The 27,463-nt window shown below is 33.7% G+C and overlaps 4 protein-coding genes across 5 annotated transcripts; 1 reads left to right on the top strand and 3 right to left on the bottom strand.

Moving 5' to 3' along the window:
• Window positions 1–79: 79 nt before the first annotated feature.
• Window positions 80–8,915, bottom strand: LOC123711016 (DNA-directed RNA polymerase III subunit RPC2). The gene is made up of 12 exons (XM_045663399.1): window positions 8,717–8,915; window positions 8,267–8,598; window positions 8,073–8,185; window positions 5,891–6,066; window positions 5,428–5,615; window positions 4,789–5,173; window positions 3,966–4,329; window positions 2,874–3,332; window positions 1,688–2,482; window positions 1,015–1,151; window positions 525–688; window positions 80–311 (listed from the first exon to the last, which is right to left on the bottom strand). The coding sequence occupies exons 1-12, from the start codon at window positions 8,786–8,788 to the stop codon at window positions 95–97; spliced, it is 3,402 nt and encodes a 1,133-aa protein (XP_045519355.1). The 5' UTR covers window positions 8,789–8,915; the 3' UTR covers window positions 80–94.
• A 165-nt stretch (window positions 8,916–9,080) lies between these two features.
• On the top strand, window positions 9,081–13,684 carry LOC123711182 (mitochondrial Rho GTPase). Its single transcript, XM_045663631.1, has 11 exons — window positions 9,081–9,444; window positions 9,559–9,767; window positions 9,851–10,003; window positions 10,135–10,266; window positions 10,448–10,644; window positions 10,812–11,001; window positions 11,382–11,517; window positions 11,658–11,788; window positions 12,279–12,509; window positions 12,805–12,998; window positions 13,427–13,684. Exons 1-11 carry the CDS (start codon window positions 9,252–9,254, stop codon window positions 13,551–13,553), a joined length of 1,893 nt encoding a protein of 630 aa, XP_045519587.1. The 5' UTR covers window positions 9,081–9,251; the 3' UTR covers window positions 13,554–13,684.
• Window positions 13,685–14,012: 328 nt separating this feature from the next.
• LOC123710940 (RNA-binding protein cabeza-like) lies at window positions 14,013–20,118 on the bottom strand. Of its 2 annotated transcripts, none has more exons than XM_045663280.1 (7): window positions 19,943–20,118; window positions 19,685–19,852; window positions 19,246–19,615; window positions 17,878–17,909; window positions 16,681–16,829; window positions 14,541–15,148; window positions 14,013–14,333 (listed from the first exon to the last, which is right to left on the bottom strand). In XM_045663280.1, the coding sequence occupies exons 1-7, from the start codon at window positions 19,950–19,952 to the stop codon at window positions 14,306–14,308; spliced, it is 1,365 nt and encodes a 454-aa protein (XP_045519236.1). In that variant the 5' UTR covers window positions 19,953–20,118; the 3' UTR covers window positions 14,013–14,305. The 2 variants fall into 2 exon arrangements, with proteins under 2 accessions (XP_045519236.1, XP_045519235.1); XM_045663279.1 differs by having other exon boundaries at window positions 19,685–19,867; window positions 19,943–20,117.
• Window positions 20,119–24,240: 4,122 nt separating this feature from the next.
• On the bottom strand, window positions 24,241–26,476 carry LOC123711489 (polymerase delta-interacting protein 3-like). The gene is made up of 8 exons (XM_045664099.1): window positions 26,251–26,476; window positions 26,001–26,175; window positions 25,813–25,885; window positions 25,629–25,739; window positions 25,399–25,558; window positions 25,020–25,194; window positions 24,738–24,922; window positions 24,241–24,483 (listed from the first exon to the last, which is right to left on the bottom strand). The coding sequence occupies exons 1-8, from the start codon at window positions 26,313–26,315 to the stop codon at window positions 24,393–24,395; spliced, it is 1,035 nt and encodes a 344-aa protein (XP_045520055.1). The 5' UTR covers window positions 26,316–26,476; the 3' UTR covers window positions 24,241–24,392.
• Between the last annotated feature and the right edge of the window lie 987 nt (window positions 26,477–27,463).

Genomic DNA, 27,463 nt, shown 5'->3' with positions numbered 1-27,463 from the left:
TATGAAGCGATTATACGAAACTTTGAACTTCATCTAACGTTATAGGGCATATTTTTAAAATAAAATGAAGATATTTTGATACTTTTATTTATTCTCAACAATATCTCTTAAGCGTTAAACGAGGTACAATATTCATAGAAGCTAATTCCTGGAAGAGTAATTTACAGGCGTAAGGCATTTCGACAGCTGCGACCGCACCCGAAGAGCGACAGGCGTGGCACCAGGCGCGACTCGCGAGACGACCGCAAGCTCCGCAAATTGACGCACTGAATGCATCTGACGCGAACATTAGTCGCTCCATTAAAAGCATACTGAAAAATGGCATGAATATTTCAGATATAATGAATTTTATAGTACTTTAGACTCGTAGCCAAATAATTGAAAAGACGATTGCATTGTTTATCTATAGTTAATAATTGAACGAGACGTACGCACATAGATGTATCTTACAAGAATACTTAATGTTTATAGTCAAAAAGTTAATTGGAAAATTATATCTTGAAAATAACATGTGTAACTCGTACCTTGCTCCATATCCAATAAGACAGTCCCTTTCCATCTCCCCGAGTCGCAACCCTCCATCCCTTGACCGTCCTTCCGTGGGTTGCCTTGTGAGAACTGCACGCGGACCGCGAGCGCGCGCGTGCATTTTGTCTTGAACCATATGTTTAAGCTTCTGATAGTAAACCTAGAACGCAAAATTGGTGTTATAGTTGAAGTTAAACAAGTTCGCTAGAATTTGCATACATTTCTTTCATGGTACAAGATGAATTAAACAATTGCTTCGACGTATATTAAGAATTATAAAAGCGATAGCTATCGCGACTTTTAGTTCGTTTAATAACCTGATGTCACAAACTTGGCATCGCGTGGTACAAAAACTCAATGTCGAAGTCGGGACCGCTATCACTATTGGCATTTATTTACGAAGTGAAAGCTGACGAAAGTTAAATAACTTAATGATATTTTTGTTACTATGTATTAAATTTGTTTAGAAGTACATTGTATACTCACTGGGCCAGAGTAAATGTAAGCCTCAAGAGGTTCGCCCGTTACTCCAGAATAAAAGATGTCCTTCCCGTGATAATTGTAACCATGCTTCTCCAGCTCTTGACACACATCTCGAACCTTAGATCCTCCAAATGCCGTTCCTACAAAAATAATATTAATTATAATCATTACAATAAATAATACGTCAATTTTTTCGGTTGCTTAGAAAATTTAACGGATGGGTGTATTTTCTGGGAAAATATTTAGATACATTATTACGTATTAATTTGGATTTTGTACGCGGAAATTTAAGGTTTTATATTGATTGAAAATGAAAATTTTAAAATCTTGATTAACATCTGAAGCACAATTAACTGTTGCTCCATATGTTTTTTTATTATTGATTAATATACTATTTAAAAAAACTAATAGTACAGAAAACACAAAAAAACACTCGAGGAGTTTAAAATTGTTACCTTAATGGCATAGTATAGCCCAGCTCCCACATTACAAATTTTTAATTCCATACAAACTAGAGTTTAAAAAATACAATTACTACAAAATGAAACGAAATCATTAAAAAAAAGAAACAGACACAAAAAAATGATTATTTTTTTCATTTCTCTGTTTATATTCTCAGACTACTAATTAAATTAACTAGGTATTACCAATATTAGTTACATAACTACAAAATTACCGTAATGAAATTTTCCTTCCATGAGACCAGCCTTTCCAGCTAGAAGTTCAATAGTTTTACCCACTGTCATACGTGACGGGAATCCATGAGGGTTCATTATCATATCCGGACAAATCCCTTTATCATTGAAAGGCATGTCCTCCTGCTGCACTATTAAACCTGTCACTCCCTTCTGCCCGTGTCTAGAACTGAATTTGTCCCCTATTTCCGGAACCCTCGTCTGTCTCAAAAGTATTTTTATGAGAAACGCGTCCTCTGAATTAGATGACACCATAACTTTTTCTATGTACGACTCCACTGGACCCTTATACGTGATAGGGACGTCTTTATAGTCTATTTGCTGCGGCTGACCCTGGCTTATCGGGTTTAGAGTCGCTGGTGGCATTTGCTTGTTAATGAGAACTTGTCTATTTTCGACCATTTCTCCCGGAGCCGCTATTCCATCTGTATCGAGTATTTCATGTGCTTTAATGATCTTGCCCGTGTTAGCGTCTCTCGAGGGACCCAGGATTCGATCTGATGTTTGATTGCTGTATCTTTTCATAGTGGTTTTAGCGTTTTTATAGACCAGACAGCGGCCATAACCGCGGTCTATTGACGCTCGGTTTAATATCAACGCGTCTTCGATATCGTAGCCGCTGTAACTCATTACTGCGACTGTAGCGTTCTGTCCGGCCGGTAATTTATCGAAGTTGGTCAACTCTATTGTTCTCGTTTTAACCATTGGACATTGGGGATATACTAAATTGTACATAAGCGAATCTATCCTGTTCTTTTGATTGTAGCCAATGGTACCTGTAGTTATAAAACATTTTATTGAAAAGGTTGAATACTGCTTAATATCTAACTTAATAGCTACCGGATGTATTGGATCTAACAAATACAAACCCTAGCTTTAAATCTTGGAGTTCATAAACAAAAGTGCGTAAACGATGGATTGATGTCAAACAAAAAACAATACTATTATTTGATCTTTTATGTGTCGTTTAAGAATTTGACCTTTACGATATAGTTCATAAAGCTTGTATTAACATCCGGCTTATGCATTTATTAACAAATAAGAATTTTATTTCGCTAACAATTTTTTTATTTTTAAATTGCAGCATTTAACCCTCTTTCAGAATGTCGAAATTCTATCGAGTTTAACAGAATCACATTACCATACAATTGTAAATATGGATCTTACCCATAGCTTGCTTTCCCATAGCGCATTGATAAGTATTCCTAGGACTTTGATTGTGATGCGGGTACGGTACTAAACCCGCACAAACCCCAAGTATTGTAAATGGCTCAATTTCAAGGTGCGTCGTGACGTATGGGTCAATTTCTAATTCCACAGTTGCTATATGACTATCATTTTCTTCATTCACATCTAGGTATTCAATGAGACCGTCTTTCAAAAAATCTTGGAACTTCTTAAGACCTCTGTTTAGCTCGTTAATGTGGTGCTGTTTGACTAGGGGAAAGCCTCGCTCTACTATAATGTACGGTCGGCATAAACGACCGCCATCACTGCAAATGTACACTGTTCGTTGGTTGTGATTGGGGTATATTGACACGAAGGACGATATAAGACCTCGCCGTCTGAACATTCGGAATATCTTTATCAGCTTCTTGTAATGTCGTGTCACGCCCAATATATTACCTGTTAACGAAATTGCACGAGTTACAGAGATTCATTTCTGTGCTTGTTGTATTAATATTATTTTTTAATGAGAATGTCAACATTTTATACTTCGCAAACCGAAAGGTTGTACTAACCACAATTCAAACCAAATCAAAACATGGTTGAGGTGGTCAACACAAAGTCAAATATAAAACAAAATATTACAAAATTATATTATTATTAAAGTAAGAATTATTAAAAAAACTAGAATACTAGTTTGCACGCCAAATTTATTAATTTATTTATTTTATTAAAGTTCAAGTATTACGTCACGAAATTTTTGGAGATTCTTGCCCCCCTCCCCCAATGAAACGCGCTGTAACGTTTATGTATCCAATAGTAAAACGTTTCGTGACCACCCCCAGTGACTCTTTAAACCTAAAACTTACCATTATGCGGTATAAAGTACTGGAATGTGGAAAATAATACTAACAGTAACGTGTAATTCAATCCCCGCCCCACATCGTAAAGTTTTAAAAGAGGACCCCCGCCCCCAAAATTCGTTACGTAATACTTGAACGCTCCCGAAGGGTAATAATAAAATATGATATAATAACCACAGTTTCTGTCTAGTTTTAAACTATAACAAGATTTTCACATAGTACAACTTACCATTAAGAAACACCATATAGTTAGCTGGGTTATTGATTTCTTCGCCACCCAAAAGTCTGACATCTTCCACCCCCGCATTACAAGCCAAACGGGCAATGGGCTCCGTGGAACATTCCGTCGTGATATGAGTCATAAGAGCCAAATTCTTTACTAATCCACAACCCTCACCTTCAGGGGTATCAGAAGGGCACAGCATGCCCCATTGAGATGGTTGTAAGGATCTGGGACCCGAAACTTTGCGAGTCTTCTCAAACTGAGAGTTAACCCTAGTCATCATCCCTAAGGCAGAGATATAACTGAGGCGACTTAAAACTTGCGTCACCCCATGCCTCTCCATTTTAAAACGCTTAATCGTCCAATTACCCTAAAAAAGTAAAACAATATTGAGCAAAAGTGTTGTTATCGTCTCCTTTTTTGAAAAAAAATATTAAAATGGATTTCCGTTCTAAACCCAAAGAACAGTTAAGACTTTCGTATAACTATTTGTTTCAAGGCAATTGCTAATTATATGCTTTTATAACGTAATAACGAAGCAAACGAACTTTTAAAACGTAAATTTAGGTACCATAACTTTTTGTTATTTCGTAATTAAGGCGAAGTCAGAGCAGAGCTTTGAACCACGCTACAGCGGTACAGATGGTGTACTTAGCATAGCAAAATAGCTAAAGAATTTTCGAACTAATTGTACTTAGGGTCCTTCAAGAAACGAGCCTAACGATTCTTAAAAGGACGGCAACGCACTCGCGAGCCCTCTAGCATTGGGTGTCGGTTAACATTGGATAAGCCTCCTGCCCGTTTTGCCCGTTCTATAATAAAAACTTACAGTTGATATAGCAGTGAACAGTCCGTTTGTTATCAAATCAGGCCTCATGTGTTTGACGATATCAAACGGTGCCGCTTTGACTTTTGGTATAATCTTCTCTGCTATATTCTTTAGCTCCCAATTGAATCTTTTGAACAAATCCTCAAACATAAGCGCTAAGAGAGATCCGGCTAATTCCAATCGCTTATTTCCGTAATAATCTGGGTCATCGATTGCCGATTTATTCGATTCTGCCTCTATAACTCGCTTCACCATTATAGCCAAGTAAATCGCTTTTACGTAAAAGTTGAAGTTTTCAACAGTAACGTGAGCTAATATTGTAGTGGCAAGAAGCTCACGAGCTTCGTCGATTGGTGTTCTCATTTTTGACATGTTTGACGGAAATCTGGAATAATTTAAAAGACACATTTGAAAACCAAGCCAAGAAATATTCAGAATACTTTGTAGCGTCCTTGTAATGTGCTATATGCAATGTAAACAAATGTGTTCTATAAGCCTAGATGTATGTGCTTCAACTGCAGAATTTACGTCGGCTTAGAATCCAATGAAGAATATCATAAATATGTAATAGTATTAAAGTTAGAAGAGTTCAACTTTAAACAAAATAAAGCAAAGGTAAAATTATGTACGACATTTTACCTTTTAGTCTTACATTTTTGTCCAATGTAAGAAAGTGCCTGTTGTTGAGTAAATATTTTTAAATTATGACAATCCATAATACATGGCGCCATTTTCTTTAAAGTATTATCATCTGTTCCTATAAGTTGTATAATTTCTTGATCACTGCATATACCCATGGCTTTGAAGGCTATGGCTATTGGTATATCCTTAAAATGTAAATAAATTTCAAATTTATAAATATTATTATAATTTCTAACAGTGTCAGGCGGCAATTTCTATATCGTTCTTAAGAAAATTAAAATGATGACAGTTATTAAACCATAGAACTGATATGTCTGCTGTATATGTAATACTACTATTTGAATATATTTCACAAACAAAAACAGATGGTAGTGATTAAACTCGAACGTAATTACTTAAAACCTTTAATTTACAGGATAAAACTATAGTGTTACAAGCAGAAATTATTTTAAAAATATACCTCAGATAATGCATTGTGCCTTAAAACATATTTGCCATTTTTTACAATAACATTTGTCCTTGTTTTTTTTTCATGTGTAGAACTGGTAACCTGACATTGAATAGCACCCTTAAATTCATCAACAATCATTCTGTTTCGTGATAACTGTTCTTGTATCAATATCACTTTTTCTTGACCTTAAATAAAATTCAATATTTTCAATTAACGAGTTACCATCATGCCAATTAACCATCATGAAAATTACTGACAAGGCTCTTTTTTGATATTTTTACGAAGACGGGTCGACTGCAATATTTCTAGATTTTTCCACTAGTTAGAGAACTTTTCAGCCGGCTGCAATATGATTTCTGACAGTTTCAGGAGAGGGTCAATCACATATTAGAAAATTGTAATTTCCATAATGTTACCCTAGTTTGAGTTTGAGTTTTTATGATACGAGAAAGAGAGACGATCAGAACTTTCTCGAAACTAGACTGAGCACTCTAGAACGCCGTACGACAAGGACGGAGCAACATGCGAAAGAGACAAAGAGTGCGGACGTTCTAGAATTGTGCAATCGCTACTCAGTAGCAAGCTCGCCTAGAAAGTTCTCGAATATTGTTTAGAAATTATTCCCAATTATTCAATAAGCGAGCCGAAAAGCGACTAGTCACCTTTAGTTTGGAATGCGATAACAAGAGAGAAACACCGAAGCGATAAAGTGAATACAAGTGACAAAGTACTGTGTAAAGTGTGCATAAGTGGAGTAATAAGTGATTGTTTTTGTGTGTGTAATTAGTGCATCAATTAATTTGCAATTAATTTGTGCCCATAAATTCCTCATTGATTTATCAAGAAATAAACCTTTGAAGAAATCTACGGCATTTTCTATCCGATCCCCTAGCTCGTAACAATATTAAGCCATCCATCCATAGTGGATGTACGATGTCTGGGTCACCGGAGTGCTTTAAATAATATAGGTTTCTTGCTTTACTCTATATTAACCACTCGCGTATTACAATAGAATATAAGCGAATAATGAAATGTTAATTGCTATGTAGCGAAAGCATGCAATTTAACAGTCAAACAGTGACTGTTAAATTGCCTACGTCTGGCTATACTCTCGGGGCGTAACTCCCATGATTTAATTAATTGCTATGAAACGAATGACTGTAATGTAGAAGAGAGTGCCTGCGTCTGGCAATACTCTCGGGGCGTAACTCCGACGATTTAGGAAATCATTACGCTTATAAGTGAGCAAAATGTACAGCCTTGGCATCGGAATTATTTTATATTTTTATTTATTATTTTTAAAAGTTTAATTCGAAGATTTGAATGTGATAAATAAATTAATGTAATTATTTTGGATAAAAAGGAATATGAGATTGATAGTTCCGTTATCTTTAAAAACACCTAAAGCAAAAATGCAGATAGGTACTTTAAAACAATTGAATATGCACCCAAAAACCTGTTAAAGTATTTGATAAAATTGTTATATTTACAGTTATAAAAGTAGCAACATTGTTCTGATAGTTTTTCATCACATCTAATGTTCAATCTAGCACAGCGTGGGGCTCACGCCCCACAGGAGGCAATTTGATTGTTACGAGGGGCCATCCAAATCAGCTGGATATAAAAACACTGTGGAGACTTGAGACTGAAGCTAACCAAATATAATACATAATATTGTTACGAAGAGTGGTCGACTGCAATGTTTCTAGATTTTTACACTACTTAGAGAACTTTTCAGCAGGCTGTAATACGATTTCTGACCGTTTCAGGAGAGGGTCAATCACATATTAGAAAATTGTAATTTCCATAATGTTACCCTAGTTTTCAGGAAGCTGAAACATTTTTTCAGACAGTTTCAGAACATGTGTAGTCGAGTGGTTCAGTTTTCAGGAGACCCGTTTTCAGTCGTTTTCAGGCCTAGTTATACCCCTTTGATGAAGGAATATTCTATACAGAACTTTCTAGGTGTGGGACAAGGACGAAATGATACGAGAGAGAGAACATCGGAACCTTCTCGAAACATGACTGAGCACTCTAGAACGCCGTACAACAAGGACGAAGCAATGTGCAAATTATGTATGTGGCATCAATTTTATAATTTTATATTTTTTTAGGCAGTTGCACTTTATTTATACATTACATATACACTATATTATTTTACAATTATAAAAAATAAGTTAAATATATTTACCTCTAATAATAAAATAGCCACCAGGATCATGTGGACATTCATTGAGTTGAGATAATTCATAGTCTGATTTGTTTGTTAAGACACAATTTGAAGACCTTAACATTAAAGGCATCCTGAAAAAATAAAATAGTTAACCCAGCACTATCGAAAATGTATCTATTCATAGATTTTTAAGAAGTAAAGGGTTTTAATACCTTCCAATTAGCTGTTTATTTTTTATAACACGTTGATTTCCTCTTATGTATTCAATGTCAACAGTTATTGGTGCTGAATAAGTTAAATCCCTCAGACGGCATTCATGAGGAGTTGTAGCTTTAGTAACATTAAAACCTTCTTCTAAATCGGGAGTTCCGACATAAGCATTTAAATATTTTAGGTAAAATAGTGGATCTGAGTCACAGAATATTTTTTCATTGGCTTGAACAATTTTTTTAATTTCAACATTTATAAAGTAATTAAAAGAATCAATATGTTGCTTCACTAAGCCTTTCACTTGCAAGAATGAAGGCACCAGTTTCCATTTATCCTGAAATCAAAATCTCCTGTTAAAATAGTTTATGTGTAAAACAGTTACAACATGTATCAACAAAATAAAACTACTGTAGAGATAAAGTTTTTCGTACATATATCATAATAACACTAACCTCTAAGCATTTTATTGGATCGCGTAAACCTTTGCCACTATCCCACTCTTTCTGGTTTAATAATTCACCCATTTTAATTAAGAAAAAGTTACACGAACTCGAAAATACGTCATAGATATGGTTACCATTATATTTTTATGTATGAAAAAAAAACTCAAGACTTAAACTTGAACAGTAAAATTTTGTTTTTAAAATTTGTAACACGCGATTTTGACAGTAAACACCAAGAATTTGACTCACACTACTTAATGACATGACACTATTTAATGACTCAAATTGGTTAAAACATTTGATTGGTTATTCACTCAATGTGACTGACAATGATACTATATGTCAAAAACCACTAAAGTGACAAAGACACAAGCGTGTATCTATTTTTTCTTGAAAATTGAAGCTTGAAGTAAAACAATTTACAGGCAAAATTACATAAAATTTTAAGAAGGAATATTGATCATGATTGTTGCTTCATTGTTAATTACTTCTTAGCTGTAAAAAATATAGAATTTGCCAATTATTATGTTAAAAATTATCCAAAATGGTGTATGAAAGTATACCGAGAACTGTGCGCATAATTTTACTTGGTGAACCAGGAGTCGGCAAAACATCATTAATTCTTTCCTTAGTCACCGAAGAATTTACTGAACATGTTCCACCGAAGGCAGAAGAGATTACAATACCAGCTGATGTCACACCTGAACAAGTACCTACAAATATTGTAGATGTGTGTTGTATGTATCAAAGAATAATTTTATTGATATTACTATATACAATACTATATATATACTATACTATATATATATAGCTTCATCATCAGAAAAATATAGAATATTTAAACTTTTCAGTAAATGAGCAGACTCTTGAGCAAGTTGCAGAGGAAATTGAAAAAGCCCATGTTATTTGTATAGTTTTCTCTGTAGACAAACAAGAAACGCTGGATAAAATAGCTTCATATTGGTTACCTTTTGTCAGGGATAACTGTCCAAATGACCATCGTAAACCTGTTATTTTAGTGGGAAATAAAATTGATTTGATTGATTACTCTATTATAGACGTAAGTATTTTTAATTGGTTCAAGAAAAGATGTGGTGCTTTTAGAATTCTGTGTATTAACTAGAATATTACATTATTTTATAGAATATCTGGGATATTGCAGAGGAATATCCAGAGGTGGATAGATGTATTGAATGTTCAGCAAAGACTTTGACTAATGTCTCTGAAATGTTTTATAATGCACAAAAGGCTGTATTACATCCAATCCATCCTATATATTCAATTGAGGAACAAGAAGTTAGTATTTTTAAATTGAATAAATTTATATTATATTAAAAATATAGTTGTAATTTTAATATCAATAAAACTACATTTCTACAACTTTCCACTAACTACCTTGACTTAAAATTATTGCACAAATTTTTCAGTTAACTGAAAGGTGTAAAAAGGCATTGTCAAGAATATTCAAAATATGTGATCTAGATGGTGATGGAGTTTTAGATGATTATGAAATAACATTGTTTCAAAAGAAGTGCTTTGATACTCCATTACAGTTGCAGGTTTGCTTTTAACTTAAGAATAGTTCTTCTTTGTTGTGCCATTAATTAGTTGCTTGAAATTTTCATTTCAATACAAATCCATCTATAACTATACCACACTTGTGGGTTGTACACACTGTAGTAATGAGTTAAATTATTATTAACAATAAGTATTAATAATATTAAAAATAAGTTTTTCTAGGTTTTAGATGAAGTGAAATCAGTTATCGCACAAAATATAGCTGGAGGAATTGAAAATGAATGCATCACAATGAAAGGATTTATATTTTTACATTGTCTTTTTATTCAAAGAGGACGTAATGAAACAACATGGACTGTTCTTCGTAATTTTGGATATGATGAAAGTTTAGAATTAACACAAAGTTATTTATATCCTAAGTGAGTGAGAATATTGTGCAAATTATTTGATTAAAGTGCTACACAGAAATGGTGTGGAAATCAAATGCAGCACTTCCGGTTTTTTAACCATAGCATTAAGTAATAAGACAGAGGTTGCAGTGAATGTGTTAGACATTTATTATAAGAAAAAACCACTAATGTTTCAGCATTAAAGTACCTGCCGGATGCACCTCAGAACTTTCATACAAAGGACAGCAGTTTTTGACTCAAGTTTTCGAAAAATATGACCAAGACAAGGATGGCATGCTAAACCCAACTGAATTGAAAAATGTATTCTCATGCTGTCCGCGGATACCTTGGCATAACTTGAGATATACTGTACCAACTAATGAAAAGGTAACATTTTATTTTATGTGTTTCTGTGTGTGTGTTTTGTTAGTAGTAATTGTTATGTCTATGTCTAATCCCTGTCTTACCCCAATAGCCTGTGGCTCTGTCAGTTGCAATCATTTTTAATAGCAAATATGTCCCTAAGTGACCAGATTAAGTCATCAATATGCTTCCTAAACAATATAACCGATAATCTAATTAATGTCTCAATGGTTTTACCTCAAGAAAATGCACTCCAACAATGTAATCTTAATAAGATTCTAATGTTAAACATTTTTCAGGCATAAACATTTAACTAGAGTACTCACATAAATGTTTGTGCTTTTCTCATCTCAATAAATTAACAACTATAAAGCAAAAGTTTATAAACAAATTTTATGTTTCAGGGTTACTTGACTTTACAAGGTTGGATGTGTCGTTGGACTTTAATGACCCTTCTTGACTTGCAAAACACAAGTGCCTATTTAGCATACTTGGGATACAATTTCCTTGAAAATGATACTCAGAAATCAGCTTTTCACAGTGAGTAAAAGCTAATAATAAGTTTCCCACAATGTATGTTGTATAATAATGTTTGACTTATGAATGAATTAATTTTCTCTTTCTGGTTTCTCGCTATTAAAATATATTGAATGGAATTGAAAAGTTCAATTTTTTTCCAGTAACTCGTGAGAAAAAGATAGATGTTGCTAAAAAACAATCAAGCCGTAATGTATACCAATGTCATATTATTGGACCTCGGGGTTGTGGGAAAACGTCTATATGTAGAAGCTTTTTAGGAATAGCACATAAGGTAAATTATTTTAACTCTTTAATTTTATGAAAATTATTTTATTTGTTTCATAGTTTCATTAAATTTGCGAACTTTCGAAACCAGTGCTAAGAATGCATACTAATTGTATATTAGTAAAGATGAATTGGGAAGATGAATGAGGAAAAAATTATTGATACATATATTAATTTGGCCACTGCACCATCTATCATACCCTAGACTTTAGATTCCAACCTGAACATAAACTGCTGCAGGTCTAAATGGGTAGTATTTATGCAGACAATCATTAAAACTCCGACAATATTAGCGAGAATAGATTTTTAACATAATATTTTACTGTCCGACAAGGCCCAAATACAACTTCAGTTTAATATTAAAATATGTCACAATCTGGAAATAATTTATTGCGTACATCGCCCAATGTCTTTACAAAATTGAAGGTTCTTTTCATTTCACTTTTTACTAATCAAATTTTACCAAGCTGTTCTTATTAAATACATTTTCACCATAGAGAATTAAACCGCACACAAACGAGCGAGGTGATGCTCACAGTTGTGACACTAACTGCTGCATCAACACAGTTCAGGTGTATGGACAGGAAAAATATCTGGTGCTGAGAGAAATTGCCATCACTCGTGTTTCTGACCCATTGCAACCACATGAGGTTAATTGTGATGTTGCCTGTCTGGTTTATGACCTAACTGCCTCTAGGTCCTTTGAGTACATTGCTAGGATATATATTGTGAGTTTAAAATACAAGTATTAATACTTTCTCCTTTACACATGGCATTTCAAGTTTAAAAATTCCTATAATGTCTATATATTATCAATATAATCAAGTGGCCCACACAGTGGTTAAGCAAAATAGAAGACTGTATATAGTCTTAATGTAATAAATTTAACTAAACATTGAATTGTGGTAACAAAAACAGTTAAGGACAGTAACAGTCCATCAAATATATTTCTGTTTGAATTTATTTGTTAACTGCAATTGAGACCTGGTAAAATGGTATGCTAATATAACTGTTCTATTTAAGAAATACTTTGCTGAGAGTCACATCCCAGTTCTTATAGTTGGAACGAAAGGTGATGGTATGGTGATGAGGCAAGAGTATATTCTACAACCTGAAGTATTCTGTAGCAAGTACCAACTGCTACCACCTCAAGTATTTAATATTAAGGAGAATAAACACGATGTCTTAGTTAAACTAGCAACTATGGCCGCATTTCCGTAAGTATATTTGACCATCTCAAAAATAAATTGTTTTTTTTAGTATATATTTAAATGTATTTAATTAATCCAAAGTCGCTTAAGGGCTAATATTCTGAAATATTTATTTATTATTGCTGTTTCTCAAATGCCAAAATGAACAGATAACCCAAATAAATGTCTGTCCAGTAAATTCAAAAACATACTATGTGTAACTGAAGTTATGTAGCTTAAATTCCAATTTAGTAAAATGTGCATGAATATATTTTGAAATTATTACTATTTTTATTAAATTCTTGACCAGTCAATTTCAAGCTGCTTGGATTTTATTCAGCAAACGCAGGTAATTATATAGTTGTTTTAACTAAATAGTGTATACTTAGCACAATACATGATTTATTTCGTTTTGTTTTGTGTTATGGTTAAAACATTTTTGTTCGCTGTTTCAGACATCTTAAACACTTTGCGAGTTTCGCTGGTGACAACACTTCCTGGTGGAAAGCTGGTATTGGTGTTGCTGCGGCGACAATCGTTGGCCTCGTACTTATCAAGATATTGAACTTCCAGAGACAGTAGTCACATAGAGATATCTGCTTGCTTAGGTCCTTACACTGTATTATATATTTGACAAATCTACAAGTTAGAAATACAATCACCAAAGAAGCTCCAGTGTATTGATTGAGTTGTAAATAAATGTGAAGAGTTCATTCTAGTATTTTATTCGTCAATTGTTACCGGTGGAATTATTTTACTTTGTTTAAAAGAGAGCATAGGAAAAAACACTGAACAACATTTTACGATTGCTGATAATATTCTCAGTTCAAAAAAAATCCTATCTACAACCGAGAATATAAAATGGCCTAATTCGAAAGGAACTGAGCATTCTGACTGACTGACGGAAGCATGTTATGAGATTGCATATACTAAAGGGTCTAATATACATAATAATTTATTAAATTGTTTTTTATTGGACTAATAGAAAAAAGCATTATTCTATAAAACAAATTCACCACTTCAAGGAAATTAAACTAATTGTTTGGTTGAATTGAAATCAAGTTTATTAGAATATGTCAGCAGTTTATTATCTAAAACTTATCTTATGCTATGCCTTACTATATCGTAATGCTATGTTAGTAGACCAAAGTATGCACAAAATGAAGTTCTGGAACATCTCAAAAACAGCCATTCAATACCAATTGATTTTACAACATGATCCATTCGCATAACAACGACATAACAAGATTTACACTATGTTATTAAAACAAAAGGATGAGGATCTATTAGTAGTTTTCGAATTTTAAGTCTCTTAATCTATGAATAAATTATACTTAATACGGCCGCTGTCTGTCTCTTCCACTGAAACAAGATAATTAAAAATTTACTTATATAGTTTGTTGAGGTATAATGTCTGGCTAACATGATAACCATGGTGAATGTTTACGTTCAATTGCTTTTTCAATGCAGTAACATGCCTTGGAAGATACATAAAATGGAAACTTCTGAAAATTGCGCTAAATTTTTGCAATAACTACTCTGTTAATAATATATAATTTCGTGTCTCACCCGCCGTCTCCCCTCATGGCCCCGCCGCTAGGACGGTCACCGCCGCCTCCTCGGCGATCTCCCGATCGGTCTCCACCACGATCTGGTCTCCCACCCCAGCTACCACCTCCTCCCCGGCCACCGCCTCGGCCCCCGCGAGGCGGACCACCCCCACGTCCACCACCGCCACCGCCTGATGGTGGACCCCCACCGCCACCACCACCGGGCTTCTCCTCGTTGCACCTGTTACACGACTTCCTCCACGAGAAGTTCGTGTTTCCACAGCTGGGATTAGGGCACCGCCAGTCTCCTTCTCTGTTGCCCGACGGAGGTCCGCTACCCCCGCCGCCCCCTCCGCGGCCTCCTCGCGGCGGACCTCCTCCACCGCCCCGACCCCCACGGAATCCGCCTCCGCCTCCGCCGCCAACTTTACCTCCAGCCCACGTGTTTTGTCTTTGCGCGAGAGACACTTTAATTGTTGCACCATTAAAATCTTTTCCGTCAAACCATTGTATAGCCGATGTGGCGGCGTTGGAGTCCTCGTATGTGACTGTCGCTTCTCCTTTCGGTTGACCCGTTGATTTATCCTTATACATCCACACTTTTGGTCTTTGTGTTTTTTTATCCATCTATTAAATTAAACAAATTGCGTTAGTAAAACGTTTTGAAATGTTGGAGCCCCGATGCAAAATAATTCGTCTAGTGCGAAATTTTCACTATGTGATTTTTTTGTCGCGTTACTTGTGCCATTTTTTAATTATGAACCAATAAACTATTTTACCTTTTTAAATTTATACATATCCTGTTTTATATTCGAAGAAGTTATAAGCAAAATAGTTCGTCTAATTCGTTAATAGATACAAATGAGTTCGTCTATCGGTGAGTTTTAAGATTATTTTTTCTTCTTTGTACAATTATGTTGCATAATTTAAAAGTAGTTCTGTGTCATTTGTCAAGTGAGACAGTATAAATTCTGAAAATTTCAGTTTTTTTTCATTAGTTTTCAAATAACAATGGGTCGTGGCAAACCCGTGTGTGAAGAGCTTCGAAAGCGAATCGTTTGTGGGATCGATGCTGGCAAATCAAGTTACTAAATATCTAAAGACTTTCCAGGTCTACAGTCTAATCTATCATTCAGCACTATAAAAAGAATAGAACGACTAAAGAGAAACCACTGTTGACTGCTGAACATTTAAATTAGACTTCCGATCAGTAGCGTAGTATCAGTTGGAGTGACGAGTCCAAATTTGAAGTGACAGTCGGCGATGAAAGGAAAAAGTGATTCGGAACAAAAATGAGGCATTTCATACGGATTGTTTCAAACGCAAAGTAAAGTTTCCGGCGTCTCTTATGATATGGGGCTGCATGTCTGCACAAGGTTTTGGTGGTATGCAGTTTGTGGATGGTTCTATCAATGCTACAAGGTATCAAAACCTTTTGCAAGATAATTTACTGCCCTCTCTCTCTCGCGTCACTTAAGCATCATACTGCTTGCATACTGCAAGGACAACAAAGACGTCGGTACTGGCGTAAAGCGACCCTACAATCGAATGGCCACCTAACAGCCCGGACTTGTCGCCGATCGAAACCCTATAGTGGAAAATGAAAAAGCTCTCCGTAAAAATCCATCAAGATCGAAGAGCGACATAAAGGCTAAACTCTTAGCTATCTGGGAGTGAATTACGCCTGAGGAGTGTGCAGCGTTGGTTGCAACCATGGCGACACAAGCAAAGTGGTAGACGAACTATTTGCGTGAGTGACAAGGGAAGACGAATACTTTTGCGTTATGTTTTTTAGAATATATATATATTTTTTTAAATTATGTTATGTAAGTCATGAAAGAACTTCAATTATGTTAAAATAACCTTTAAAATGTTCCTCAAATTGTGGTTTACTTTTTATTAAACGTTCTTAATTATTTTACCAATATTTACTTTCTATAATTTACGCTTTGCACTACTTTCCATACTAGAACTATTTTGCATCGGGGCTCGTATGTCCTTCTTTACATTTACTAATTAAAAAAAATTAACAACAGTGTAGTTTTCTGCAACTAAGCCAAATCAAGAAATTAAGATAACTAAACGCTCTTAGCAAATCAGTCAGAAGCAATGCTATCTATTTATGAGCAAATTAGATTAAATTATGAACAATTCAGTACCTTTATAATACCGATGGCTCCAAAATGCTGGCACAATTCTTCTTCTGTGGTGGATGGATTCATCCCTTGAATGAAAACGGTGTCATCTTGAGTGACCATTTCACCACCACTCCCACCTCTGTCACCACCAAAGCCACCGCCGCCTCCGCCTATAAGAGACAGCTATTAGTTATGTGTGTAACATACACAAATCAAACCTAGCTTTTTTACCAATGAATCTTGATATATAAAATATCATCGCAATACATTTATAATTCCACTCTTAAATATTTTTTCCCCAATAACATTAGACACTATTATATTGATGCCGATTAAAAAATATTCAACCTTTTGTTCCAATCGTTAACTTTTGCAATATACCAAAATACTTATACGTAATAATAATATAAACGTTACCAAAAGTATGCGCACTATAACATAAATAATATGAAGGTCAGGGCTGCCAAAGATAATTTTCGTGGGTTATCCTTAGTTCTTTGAACGCAACAAAGCACTTAGGTACCAGGCAAGGCCACAGAAGAAGGTTTTAATTCAAATAGACGTTTACTATAAATGCTATTAAATTCAGAATTCTAGAAAATATATTTATTTCTATGATTAACAATACTGGAAAACAAATATACAAACGCATATAGACTACTACAAGTATTATTTAATTACAATATGTTCAGCTTCTCCACAACAGTAGAGAACCTTAATTTGGCATTGAAGATGTTCCTTTACCCCTTAAAAATACCACTACAAAAAACTTATATTTGTATTTTTGATGTTAAGGTAGTTTTCATTAGATGAATATAAATATGTATGTTAAGCAACCTGGCAGGAACCTGACGATAATGATTATCATTACTGGTTTCCCTATACTTAATGGTACAACAGTAGCCTAGAGTTTAGAGAAATTCCACACCTTCAAGTAAAATATTTCAATTAGCTTTAAATGACATATAAGACAAAACAAATATTTTACTCATGGATTGTATTGTTATTCTGTATTGAATTGAATTCAGTATAAATTGATGTTGTAGTATGCAATTCAGTTGAAACTACAAAAGGTTTCACTATATAGATTAAAAATTTGCACACCCATCATGAAAATTAGACATCCTTTGATTTACACAAGTTTGAAATTTGGCAGCCCTAAGATTTACGAGTAAAAATATAACAATAGCACCACTCGTTAGTCACGAGGAGCTTTACCTTTGTTAAAACCACCCCCCCTGCCGCTGCCACTATAACAATAAAAACACCATTTAGTTCACACTGGCAGGTTGGGGGCACATTGTATGAAGCACGTTGACTGACACCTAAGGTCCATTTAATTGACCTTAATCCAATACGTGGGAATCCTTTTCATAACCATTAAAACCTTGAACACCTTAAATATTTTGATGGCAATAACAATGTACAAGATTTGAAACACATGCATTTTCTTCTTGAAAAAGTGTTATTGTAAATAATAAAGCTAAAATTCACATCCTAAATCATAAGGAAATATGCAATAAAATGTTATTGCTATACATTTATAATTAATTATTGTATAGTTTAGACAAATTTTGGGACAACACTTTCTCAAGATTAGACAATAACTTCTATCCCTTAAAATATTAGGCAGTGCCCTAACTCAACTGCCCAAACTCATTGTTTTTTAATAGCAAACCTAGGAAAATAAGGAACATCATATTAAAATTTAATTTGCTAAATTATAATTAATAATGTTAAGTGTTGTGCTAGCATATATTTTATCATAAAAATGGATTCAATTGTAAGATTTAAAAAATAACAATCCATAAAACATACTTTCAATTACTATATTGTACCAAGTTCACCAGATCTGTCATAGACCTCCACATATTGATTTTTTATTTCTAGATTGAAGTATAGATAGATAGTAATGTAACCTTAAACAACTGTAGAAAATTTAAGCAGTATTGCCCCTTGCACCTTTTAGCTTAGAAATTAAATACATCTTTAAAAAAATCTATGAAATTCTATTGATTAATAAACAAATAATAATAATTTCTAGGTGCTCTTTTAAATTAATAATATACCTGAAAATGGTTCCATCCTTCAAAAAATACAGATTAATGGAGTTACATGAACATTGAATATTAATAAACTAATTTTAAATAACTTGACTGATATCAACTATTAAAACTTTGTAAATACCACACTCCAGTCAATAAAAAGCATCACCAGTAACAAAAATTACCATTTCAGAAAATAAATCCTGTTGACGCACCACCATATTGAGCTAATTTATAGAACTAAGCCCTTATGAAATTTACTCAGTGATTGGAAAACCCCTTTGAATTTATTATACTCTTAAGAATTTACTGTATAAACCAACATGAACATGACTTCCACTATGATAGGTAGTGTCACATATGCTGACCTGGTTCCACTGTATTTTTGTACTTTGCAATTACTATTTTAATATAATCTCAGGCCAGATTGTGAAGGTACAATTGAATATTTAAAATTTTGGGGTATATTGACATGTCATTGATACAAAAGGAAGTCCAATATTAACCACAAATATCATAATTTCAAATAAAATATGCTTACCCATAACCACCATCTCTACTTCCACCATCCCTATTATAATTGGACCGGTCACCACCTCCATAGCCTCCACGATCACTGCCTCCTCTGTCCCCACTGCCATAGTTTGAACCACCACTGCGATCATTGCCTCCATATCCTCCGCTCCCTCTGTCACCACTGCTATAGTTGCTGCTGCCACGTTCATTGTTTCCAAAATTTCCTCCACGGTCACTACCGCCATAGTTGTTTCCCCCACGTTCATTACCTCCGCTTATATTGTAACTATTGCTGCCATTGCGATCAAAACTACCGCTGCTGTTATAATTCGAGCCATAATTTTGATTTGAACCATAGTTGTTGTCTTGTCCTCCATAGCTCCCACCACTGCTGCCTACAAGATTAAAACACAAGAATTACTTAAAAACTCGAAATAGTTCATTTAATAGCAACAAAAACAAACCTCCTCCTGAGCTTTGTTGATTCCAAGGCTGGTTAGAATTTTGACCCCCATAGCCACTTTGGTTGTAATTACTGGGTGGTGGTTGACCTGCATTATAACTGCTATCTCCAGAACCTAGTGAAGGAGGTGGCATTGAATACTGACCTCCATAGGAACCACTAGTGTAATCTGAGGACGAGTAAGCTAAAATTGTAAAAAACCACGTTTATTGAACTGTAATTTTTATCATGCTATATAAAAAACTGTAGTAATACTAACGATCACCCATGATTTTGTTAACCCGAAACGAGAATTAGTTATAACTCATATATTAACACTGAATTCTCTTTTTATACTGTTTAAACTAAAAACGGATAATTCGCCGGGAGTCGAAGAAAATAGAAGAAACACCAAAATGGCGGGCGGAAACGCTAGCGCGCTGAGTGGAGAATACGGGACAGGGGTAGTGGGGGACGCCGACGCTTCGCGTTGTCATAAAGTATACACTATGGTTGTATTAATTTAGAACTAACAAAAATGTGGTCCCTATATGTATGTACATATATAAAATAAACTTTTTCTGTGGGTAAAAATTTATACTTAATATTATTGATACATAATATCTATGTTTTTATATTTACTATATAATATATTATCAATATTTACTATATATTTTAATATTTTTTACTTTAAATATTTCCTGTGATCCCAAGATCTAAAAGTAAAGTTATAATATGACATATAATTGTAGTGAAATTCCCATTTTATGAAAGTTAATAGAGGCCAGTGTATGTGGGCATAGTTAGTTTTTTTGTTGTTGCTTAGGATCAAATCGCCCTGTCCTCTAACTTTGTTCGGCTATACAAAGACCATTGATGTTTCAGGAGGCTCATAAACGGTATTTAACTATTAAGTAACTTTTTTTGTCTACTAATACATATGGTTGTGTAAAAGACGTTACGTATTTACGCCGGCCGGTATTAGATCCCAGATTAAAGATGTTTCTAACCCAAAGTTTATAAAATAAAAAGCAATCACCTAAGGAAATAGTAACTTAACTTTGTGTCGCAGCATTGTCGTAGTACACACAATTTTTTAACAATTAAAGAACAATTCTTTACAGTTGCGTTTTACAGGGCAACGTACGCTTTTTTCGCAAGAAGGCGTCTTCCATAGACAAAATAATGTTTTATTTTTTTTAAATCTGAACCCAGTATAGTATGTTTAGCAGGGAAGTGGGAATAATAAGACCAATCTGTCTAATGGACAGTCCACCATACCAAATTTTGAGGACAATACTAATGTAACCTGAAATCGATTTTGTACCTAAACCGATGGTTTAATAAGATTTTAAATTGAAAGCTAGGTATAAAATCATTTGAATGACACTTATAACGTTACAAAAAATAGCAAGCATTAATATTATTTTCAGCTGCGAACTTCAAGGTATAGGGTTGGGACATGCAAAAAACGCACGTTTTAATTGTTTTATTTTGCAATATAAACTTAAATATTATGATCATTTACGGGTTTAAACGCTATAATTAGACAAAAAAAAGACACTTAATAGTTAAATATCGTTTATGAGCCTCCTGAAACATCAATGGTCTTTATATAGCCGCACAAAGTCAGAGGACGGGGCGATTACGCCCTAAGCAAAAAAAAACTAGCTACGCCCACATACACTGGTCTCTATTAACTTTCATAAAATGGGAATTTCATTACAATTATAAGTCATATTATTACTTTCTTTTAGATCTTGGGTTCACAGGAAATATATATAGTAAATATTAATCATACATCTATCTAGATATTATGTGTTTATATTTACTATATATAATTAAGTATCAATAGTAACATAAAAAGTTTATTTTATTTAGGTGCAACATTATTGATAACTACATCAATACAATTGGAACTGCGAAGAGAACGTGTCTTAGATAGAAATAATTTTAATATGCGTTCAGAATTGTAGAATTTATTTTATATGTTCATTAGTTATCTTAAAAAATACTTATACATTACAGGACGACAAACGTCGTATAAAAACTTGGCGATTAAAAAGAGTGGCGAAGAGTTTATTGCCAGTTCTACGCCTTTCATTTGAGAACTAGCACTAAATGTAAAATTAGAAGCATTTTATATATATCATCATTGGACGTTGAAGCAGCATTCGAAAATCCATCCTTCGAAGTCTGCCGTTCTACAGCTGAGTTAACTCGTTTCTAAGGCATTTTTTGCCGCTCACCACTACTATGAGGATCAGGCTGCCAATTGAAGTATCTCCGAAGCAATTTGACTTAGAATCCTTAAGTGTACCCATTTTTATAAGGCCGGCAACGCATTTGCGAGCCTTCTGACAGTATGAGTCTCCTCCCCATTTGCCCAGTTCTATAAAAAATATATTCAAATAATTGCTTGTTCTTGCCTTAAGGCGCGTTTAAACCAAACAAACGTAGAGCTAGAAGAGTATTCTTTCTCGATGTTTTAGTGTAAACAAAAGTTCGTTCTTAAAACGCTAACACCACTAAAATATTAGCGAGCAAGAAAGAGAACCAAGAACTAGAATTCTGTGGGTGGTGGTGCTTCTTTATGGCCGACTCTCACAGCGATGTTATAATTTGCAAGTGCTGCATTTATTATTCTGTCTCAAAAACTCAAAAAGAAAAGAAGAAAGAGACGTTGGTGGGTGACAAATTTAATGCAGCGAAAGATTATAATGTTCAAACGTCGGATTCCACAAGCATCTGGAACTTCGATAGGCTTCTATCATAAATAAGAATTTCTCTTGAGACTAATCCATAGTTGAATCGATGATCTCAAACACAATAACACTTTTAAGAGAACACATCCGAGCACGCAATAACGCTTAAAGCAACTGTTCGCACGCTTTAGTGCCGTTAACCGTTTACACCAAGCAAACGAGCTTCTTAACATATTCTATATATGTTACGACTGTTATATTTATAACTTCCAATTGATATCGATATTATTCATTAAATAAAGATTAATAAATAATGTTAAGACAAAATGATTTATCGTAACAAATCTCTTCTCGTCTGGACTTTTAAGCTAGGGACGTACAAGAAGCCTACTCAGACGCATGGTCGACGTACACGTTACTATGGTTACGCATGACTCCCGCATAACGTAATCATTTTTTTGTTATTTGTTTTTATTAATTATCAGATTAGACGAATCCTTCCAGATTATCAGACTTATATGCGCACGTAGTAATCTGACGCGCTCGATTAAATATATTTTATTATCATTTTCAACCCTTACGTACGACCACGTAAAAATACGTAGGATGGTATTAATATCTGATGCACTCGAGTATGTCCAGGGCACAGTTTTTTTTTAACATTTTTGAATATCTATAGTCGCTCCCCCCACCGATGAAAAGGTATACATTATGTAACATTTTTTTCTTAATAATATTTAAGCTTCGCAACCCAATAGCTCGATGACGCTCGAGTATGATCATATGACCATTTAGCATCGTGCGCTCCTCTATTAGTGATAAAGCCTAACACTAAATAAGCTGATTTATTTTAATATTTTCCAATAACTATTAAAAATTTAATGAGTTGGATCCGAAATATGAAATTATAAAATTTTATATAATCTAGGTTTCACGTTTTAAACAGCATGGATTGAATTTTGAATATTTCCATAGATTTAACCGTATCAAGGATTTTCTCACTGTGACGATTTTCAGTATATATATATATATATATTTTTTTTCAGTATATTCCAACATTGCTGGTCGATAACATTAACTTTGGTTATATCTATTTGTTAAAATTTAATCAGTTTAAAATGCTTTTTAACAGTATGAAAAATCAACATGGTATTAAAAAGTGTTACGAAGTAAAATAACTTGAAAATAGTTATATATTTATCGGAAAATTCATAATTTAAAATATTGATTTCTATGTTTTTGATCGAAATATGATATACATGTATTTGTGTAATGATAAATAACACTTAAATTACTTTGTTTACGTATTAACCAACTTAGTCCGTCATAGTGGATAGTTTTGCTTAGAGAAGCGTTATTATTTGAATTTTAAGGCAAAAATAAATTCTTAAAATTGTATCTATAGTCATCTGAAATCGTTTTTAAAATCTCGTCAAATAAACCATTAATCTCACTAAAGTGCTTTCTCGTACCTTTCGGTTGAATTGTGTTTATATACACTGTGATGAAAACAGATGAGTATGTCAGTTATAAAACTTAGATTAGATCAAGTATACATTAAGCGCTTTAAAAACGCGTTTTGCTAACGCGCATTCGAGAGAGTGTACCAGTAAATTGTGTTGACGTCGTTTACCATTGGGCCACATTGGGCGGGCCGCGGGAGTCAGCTTCGAGATACATGGTCAGCCATTTTGTTATACATATAATCGCGCGCTTTTGTTTAGAGTGATATTGCAATGAAAATCTAATACAAAAATACTACTATTCATGAAAACTAAATCAGTCTAATTTCACCTTTTAACTAAAGTACCTACTGTTTCGCCCTTTTTCATTAAAATTGTGGTTACGCTGTGATGAGAAATGAGTACTTTAGTTAAAATGGTGCATACATTATATTTAAAAAAAGACCTATAAATACAGATCAACACATAATAACATGCCTTTTTTATTGATCTTTACACAATTAGCAAAACTTACAAATACTATAATAACATTTTATTACATGTTAATTAGTTTCAGGTAAGACTAAAAATTACTAAAGAGCACTTTGTGAAATGTAGAAATATCAGGTTCTACATTAGAATTGCTGCTTACTAGTGCTGGTTTGGAGCTGCTTCTGGAACAATATATGATACAATGTGTAAATATACTAAGTAATAAAATGATGATGAATACATTTTACTTCCTTTAATTGCTCTTGTTCTGAATTAAGTACATTTATTATAATATATAGAGAGTAAGGTTACAAGAGAAAGTATGGGGGATGTGGTATATTGCAAGAGACGGTCAATGGTCAATGTCTTTACACAAATTAGATGTCTTATTTTTAATCCAGCTGTTATTATTGATGAATAAAGGATAATATCATACTTTGCCAAATTATTGAAGGCCCGTGGGGTGACAAGAAGGCAATTCATTGGTTGTCCATCTAGCTGTCTGGTGTGATACAAATCAACAGCTCTTTGTGCATCTTCAACAGTCTTGTAAATGACTTCTGCTGTACCAGGTCTGACTAAACGGGATTCTAGCATTCCACCCACATCTCCAAATAACTCCTGAAAAGGCAGTACTTAATATAATAGTAAGTATTACTAATTACTTTAATTGTATAAAAACTATTTATTAAATATTAATTAATTATTTTTGTCTTACCTTGATATCTGCCCCTGTCACAGTATCTCGTAAATTACTAACAATTATCCGGTACTCTAGCAGTGGTTTATCAAGTTCCTGTTCTTTTTTATCAATTTTTAAGGCAGCCATTGGTCTCTTTTTAAGTATAGATGCTGGTCTTGGTGGACTTTTTTCCCTTGTTCTAACCATCATTCTATACAAAGGTTATTATTTATTATAATTGTGGAAATTTTAAAACAAGTCTTAGTACCATTTATGAATATTTAGTAACCTGTTTAAGATTAAGTTCCCAAGAGATACTAATGACAACAGAATTTAAGAAAATATAACAATCTTTCAAAATCTAATTAATTAACAAAACAGCTTTTGTGTTTATTAAGTGCTCTTTCACATGTACCTTTGGTTATCATTGTTGTGTGTGACAATTTTCAGTTGTAAACTTGTTTTTCGATTAGCAAGTATTGCTGTAGTAGGTCCATAGTCTTCCCCCATAGGATCATCTATGATTTCAAGATCATTTTCAATTGTTCGAACTATTGGTTTCAATGGTAGTTTTACTAAAAAAAAGGTGAAAGTTAGAATTGACAATTATTATATAATTAATCCATTGTGAATTTATAACCTTACAATGCGATTTTGGTGCAACAAGTCTCTCTTCCATAAATCGTTTTGGTTTGGTTTGCCTCGGTCTTGTTTGCAAAGGTTGAGAAACAACTAACCTAGATGGGTCAGAAAATACTGCAAACAGATTAATCTAATTGAATTTTCTGGAAAATAATGTAAACAACAAAAACAAAATATGATCACTTACCTCTTTCTGACTGGACATTCAGTCTTTTATATTTTTTGCTATTTGAGTTTGATGCTGTTGATGTAGTTATGCCCTATAAAAGAACAAAGGATAAATACTGGAAAATAGTACTCTATAACTAATGTTATCCTTAGCTTATATTCATATTAAGTATTCACATTGACGATTTGTTACATATAAAAAATTACCTTTTTTGCTCGTAACTGTTGCAACTTTAAACGTGCATCTTTCTGTTGAGCAATTTCTATTAATTTTTCCCTTGCATCCTTTATTTGAGTTCTTTTTTTAGAAAGTATTTTATTTCTAGCATCTAAAACTGCTGGTCTCCGCACAGGGCCTACTAGTCTCTTTGGTACAAATTTTCTAAGTAAAAAAAAAACGATTTGTAAAGAGAAATAATATACAGCTTTAAAGTTCATATCATAATACTAAACATACTTAGGACTGCCGCGTTTTTTTTTCTGAATAATATCATCTAAGCTCATGTCCACGTAGGACGCCATTTTTTATAAAAAATATCAAGTATATAAGAATGTTGAACGCAATAAAAGGGAATGTCAAATCAGAATATTTTTAATCCGCGTTACTTTGTTTATTGTGGGTATAGTTTCAATATATTTGATGGATTCTGATCAATTGGGATGTCGAACACAGTGATACCAACTCCTACTGAATGTTCCTCTTAGGACGACTTCAAATACCCCTAAATATTGATTAAAAATCGGTTTGGACATTTTTCATAATATTGGTTTCATATTTGAAATTATATAGATATTTAAAATTACTTTAGTAATTTCAAATATCTACTATGTAGTCTAAACAAATATGCACGAAAATAAATTCAAGTATTATAAAACTGCAATCTTGGAGTAATATAAATTTTTGATATTTCAGTTACAGTTACGCTTGGAGTTTAAATTTGGGTTCTAGACTTAATATAAACTGTATATAAACCTCCCAGGGCATAATGTTTCCCCTAAATTTGGGAAGAAATCCCCCAAGTGGTCATCACTGGTCGAACATCGATAGCGCGGCGCCAAAGAGTATATTAAAATGAAATCACAGAATTGGTAATATACTCTATGAAAAAATAGGTATTTTTTATAAAGTCGGCTCCGGATCCTCGTGAGGCTTGAGTGGTAGCTATCCTCACTCACGCATTGATGCCAACATGGGGTTTTACCCCCAAATTTAGGGGGAAACAAGATGTCCAGGGGTTTTTTTTTCTGTACAAACACACGATTCTATACAATTAGGAGCACCGGGGTTCGCTTCCCCACCAGGCTAAATTCCTTTTTTTTATTAGTCATTGTATCTCTTGAATATCATTTAATGCATACTTCAGCTAGACTTACTGGATGTTAAAGAAATTTTTGTGTATCTTGGCTCAAGAAATTCAGAACAGCAAAGCGCAGCGCGATATCCAGGCCGATGCCTTCGACGAAATATTAGAAGTTTATCCCAATGACATTTAATAATATTGTTTTAGAGGGAAAATGTCTCCTACATTGAAGATTGCTTCGACAATTCGTTTTTTTATTTTAATTCTGTCTCGTTTAACTGTTACAGAACAAGATAAAAAAGGAAAATCAAAACGCTTGAAACATAATGTATCAAATTGTTAAGAAAAACTGAAAACGAAGAAAGAAAA

Source organism: Pieris brassicae, chromosome 6 (assembly GCF_905147105.1).
Source record: "Pieris brassicae chromosome 6, ilPieBrab1.1, whole genome shotgun sequence".
Lineage (NCBI taxonomy): Eukaryota > Metazoa > Arthropoda > Insecta > Lepidoptera > Pieridae > Pieris > Pieris brassicae.
Note: the sequence above shows the minus strand (reverse complement) of the source record. Positions and strands in the feature narration are given on the sequence as shown.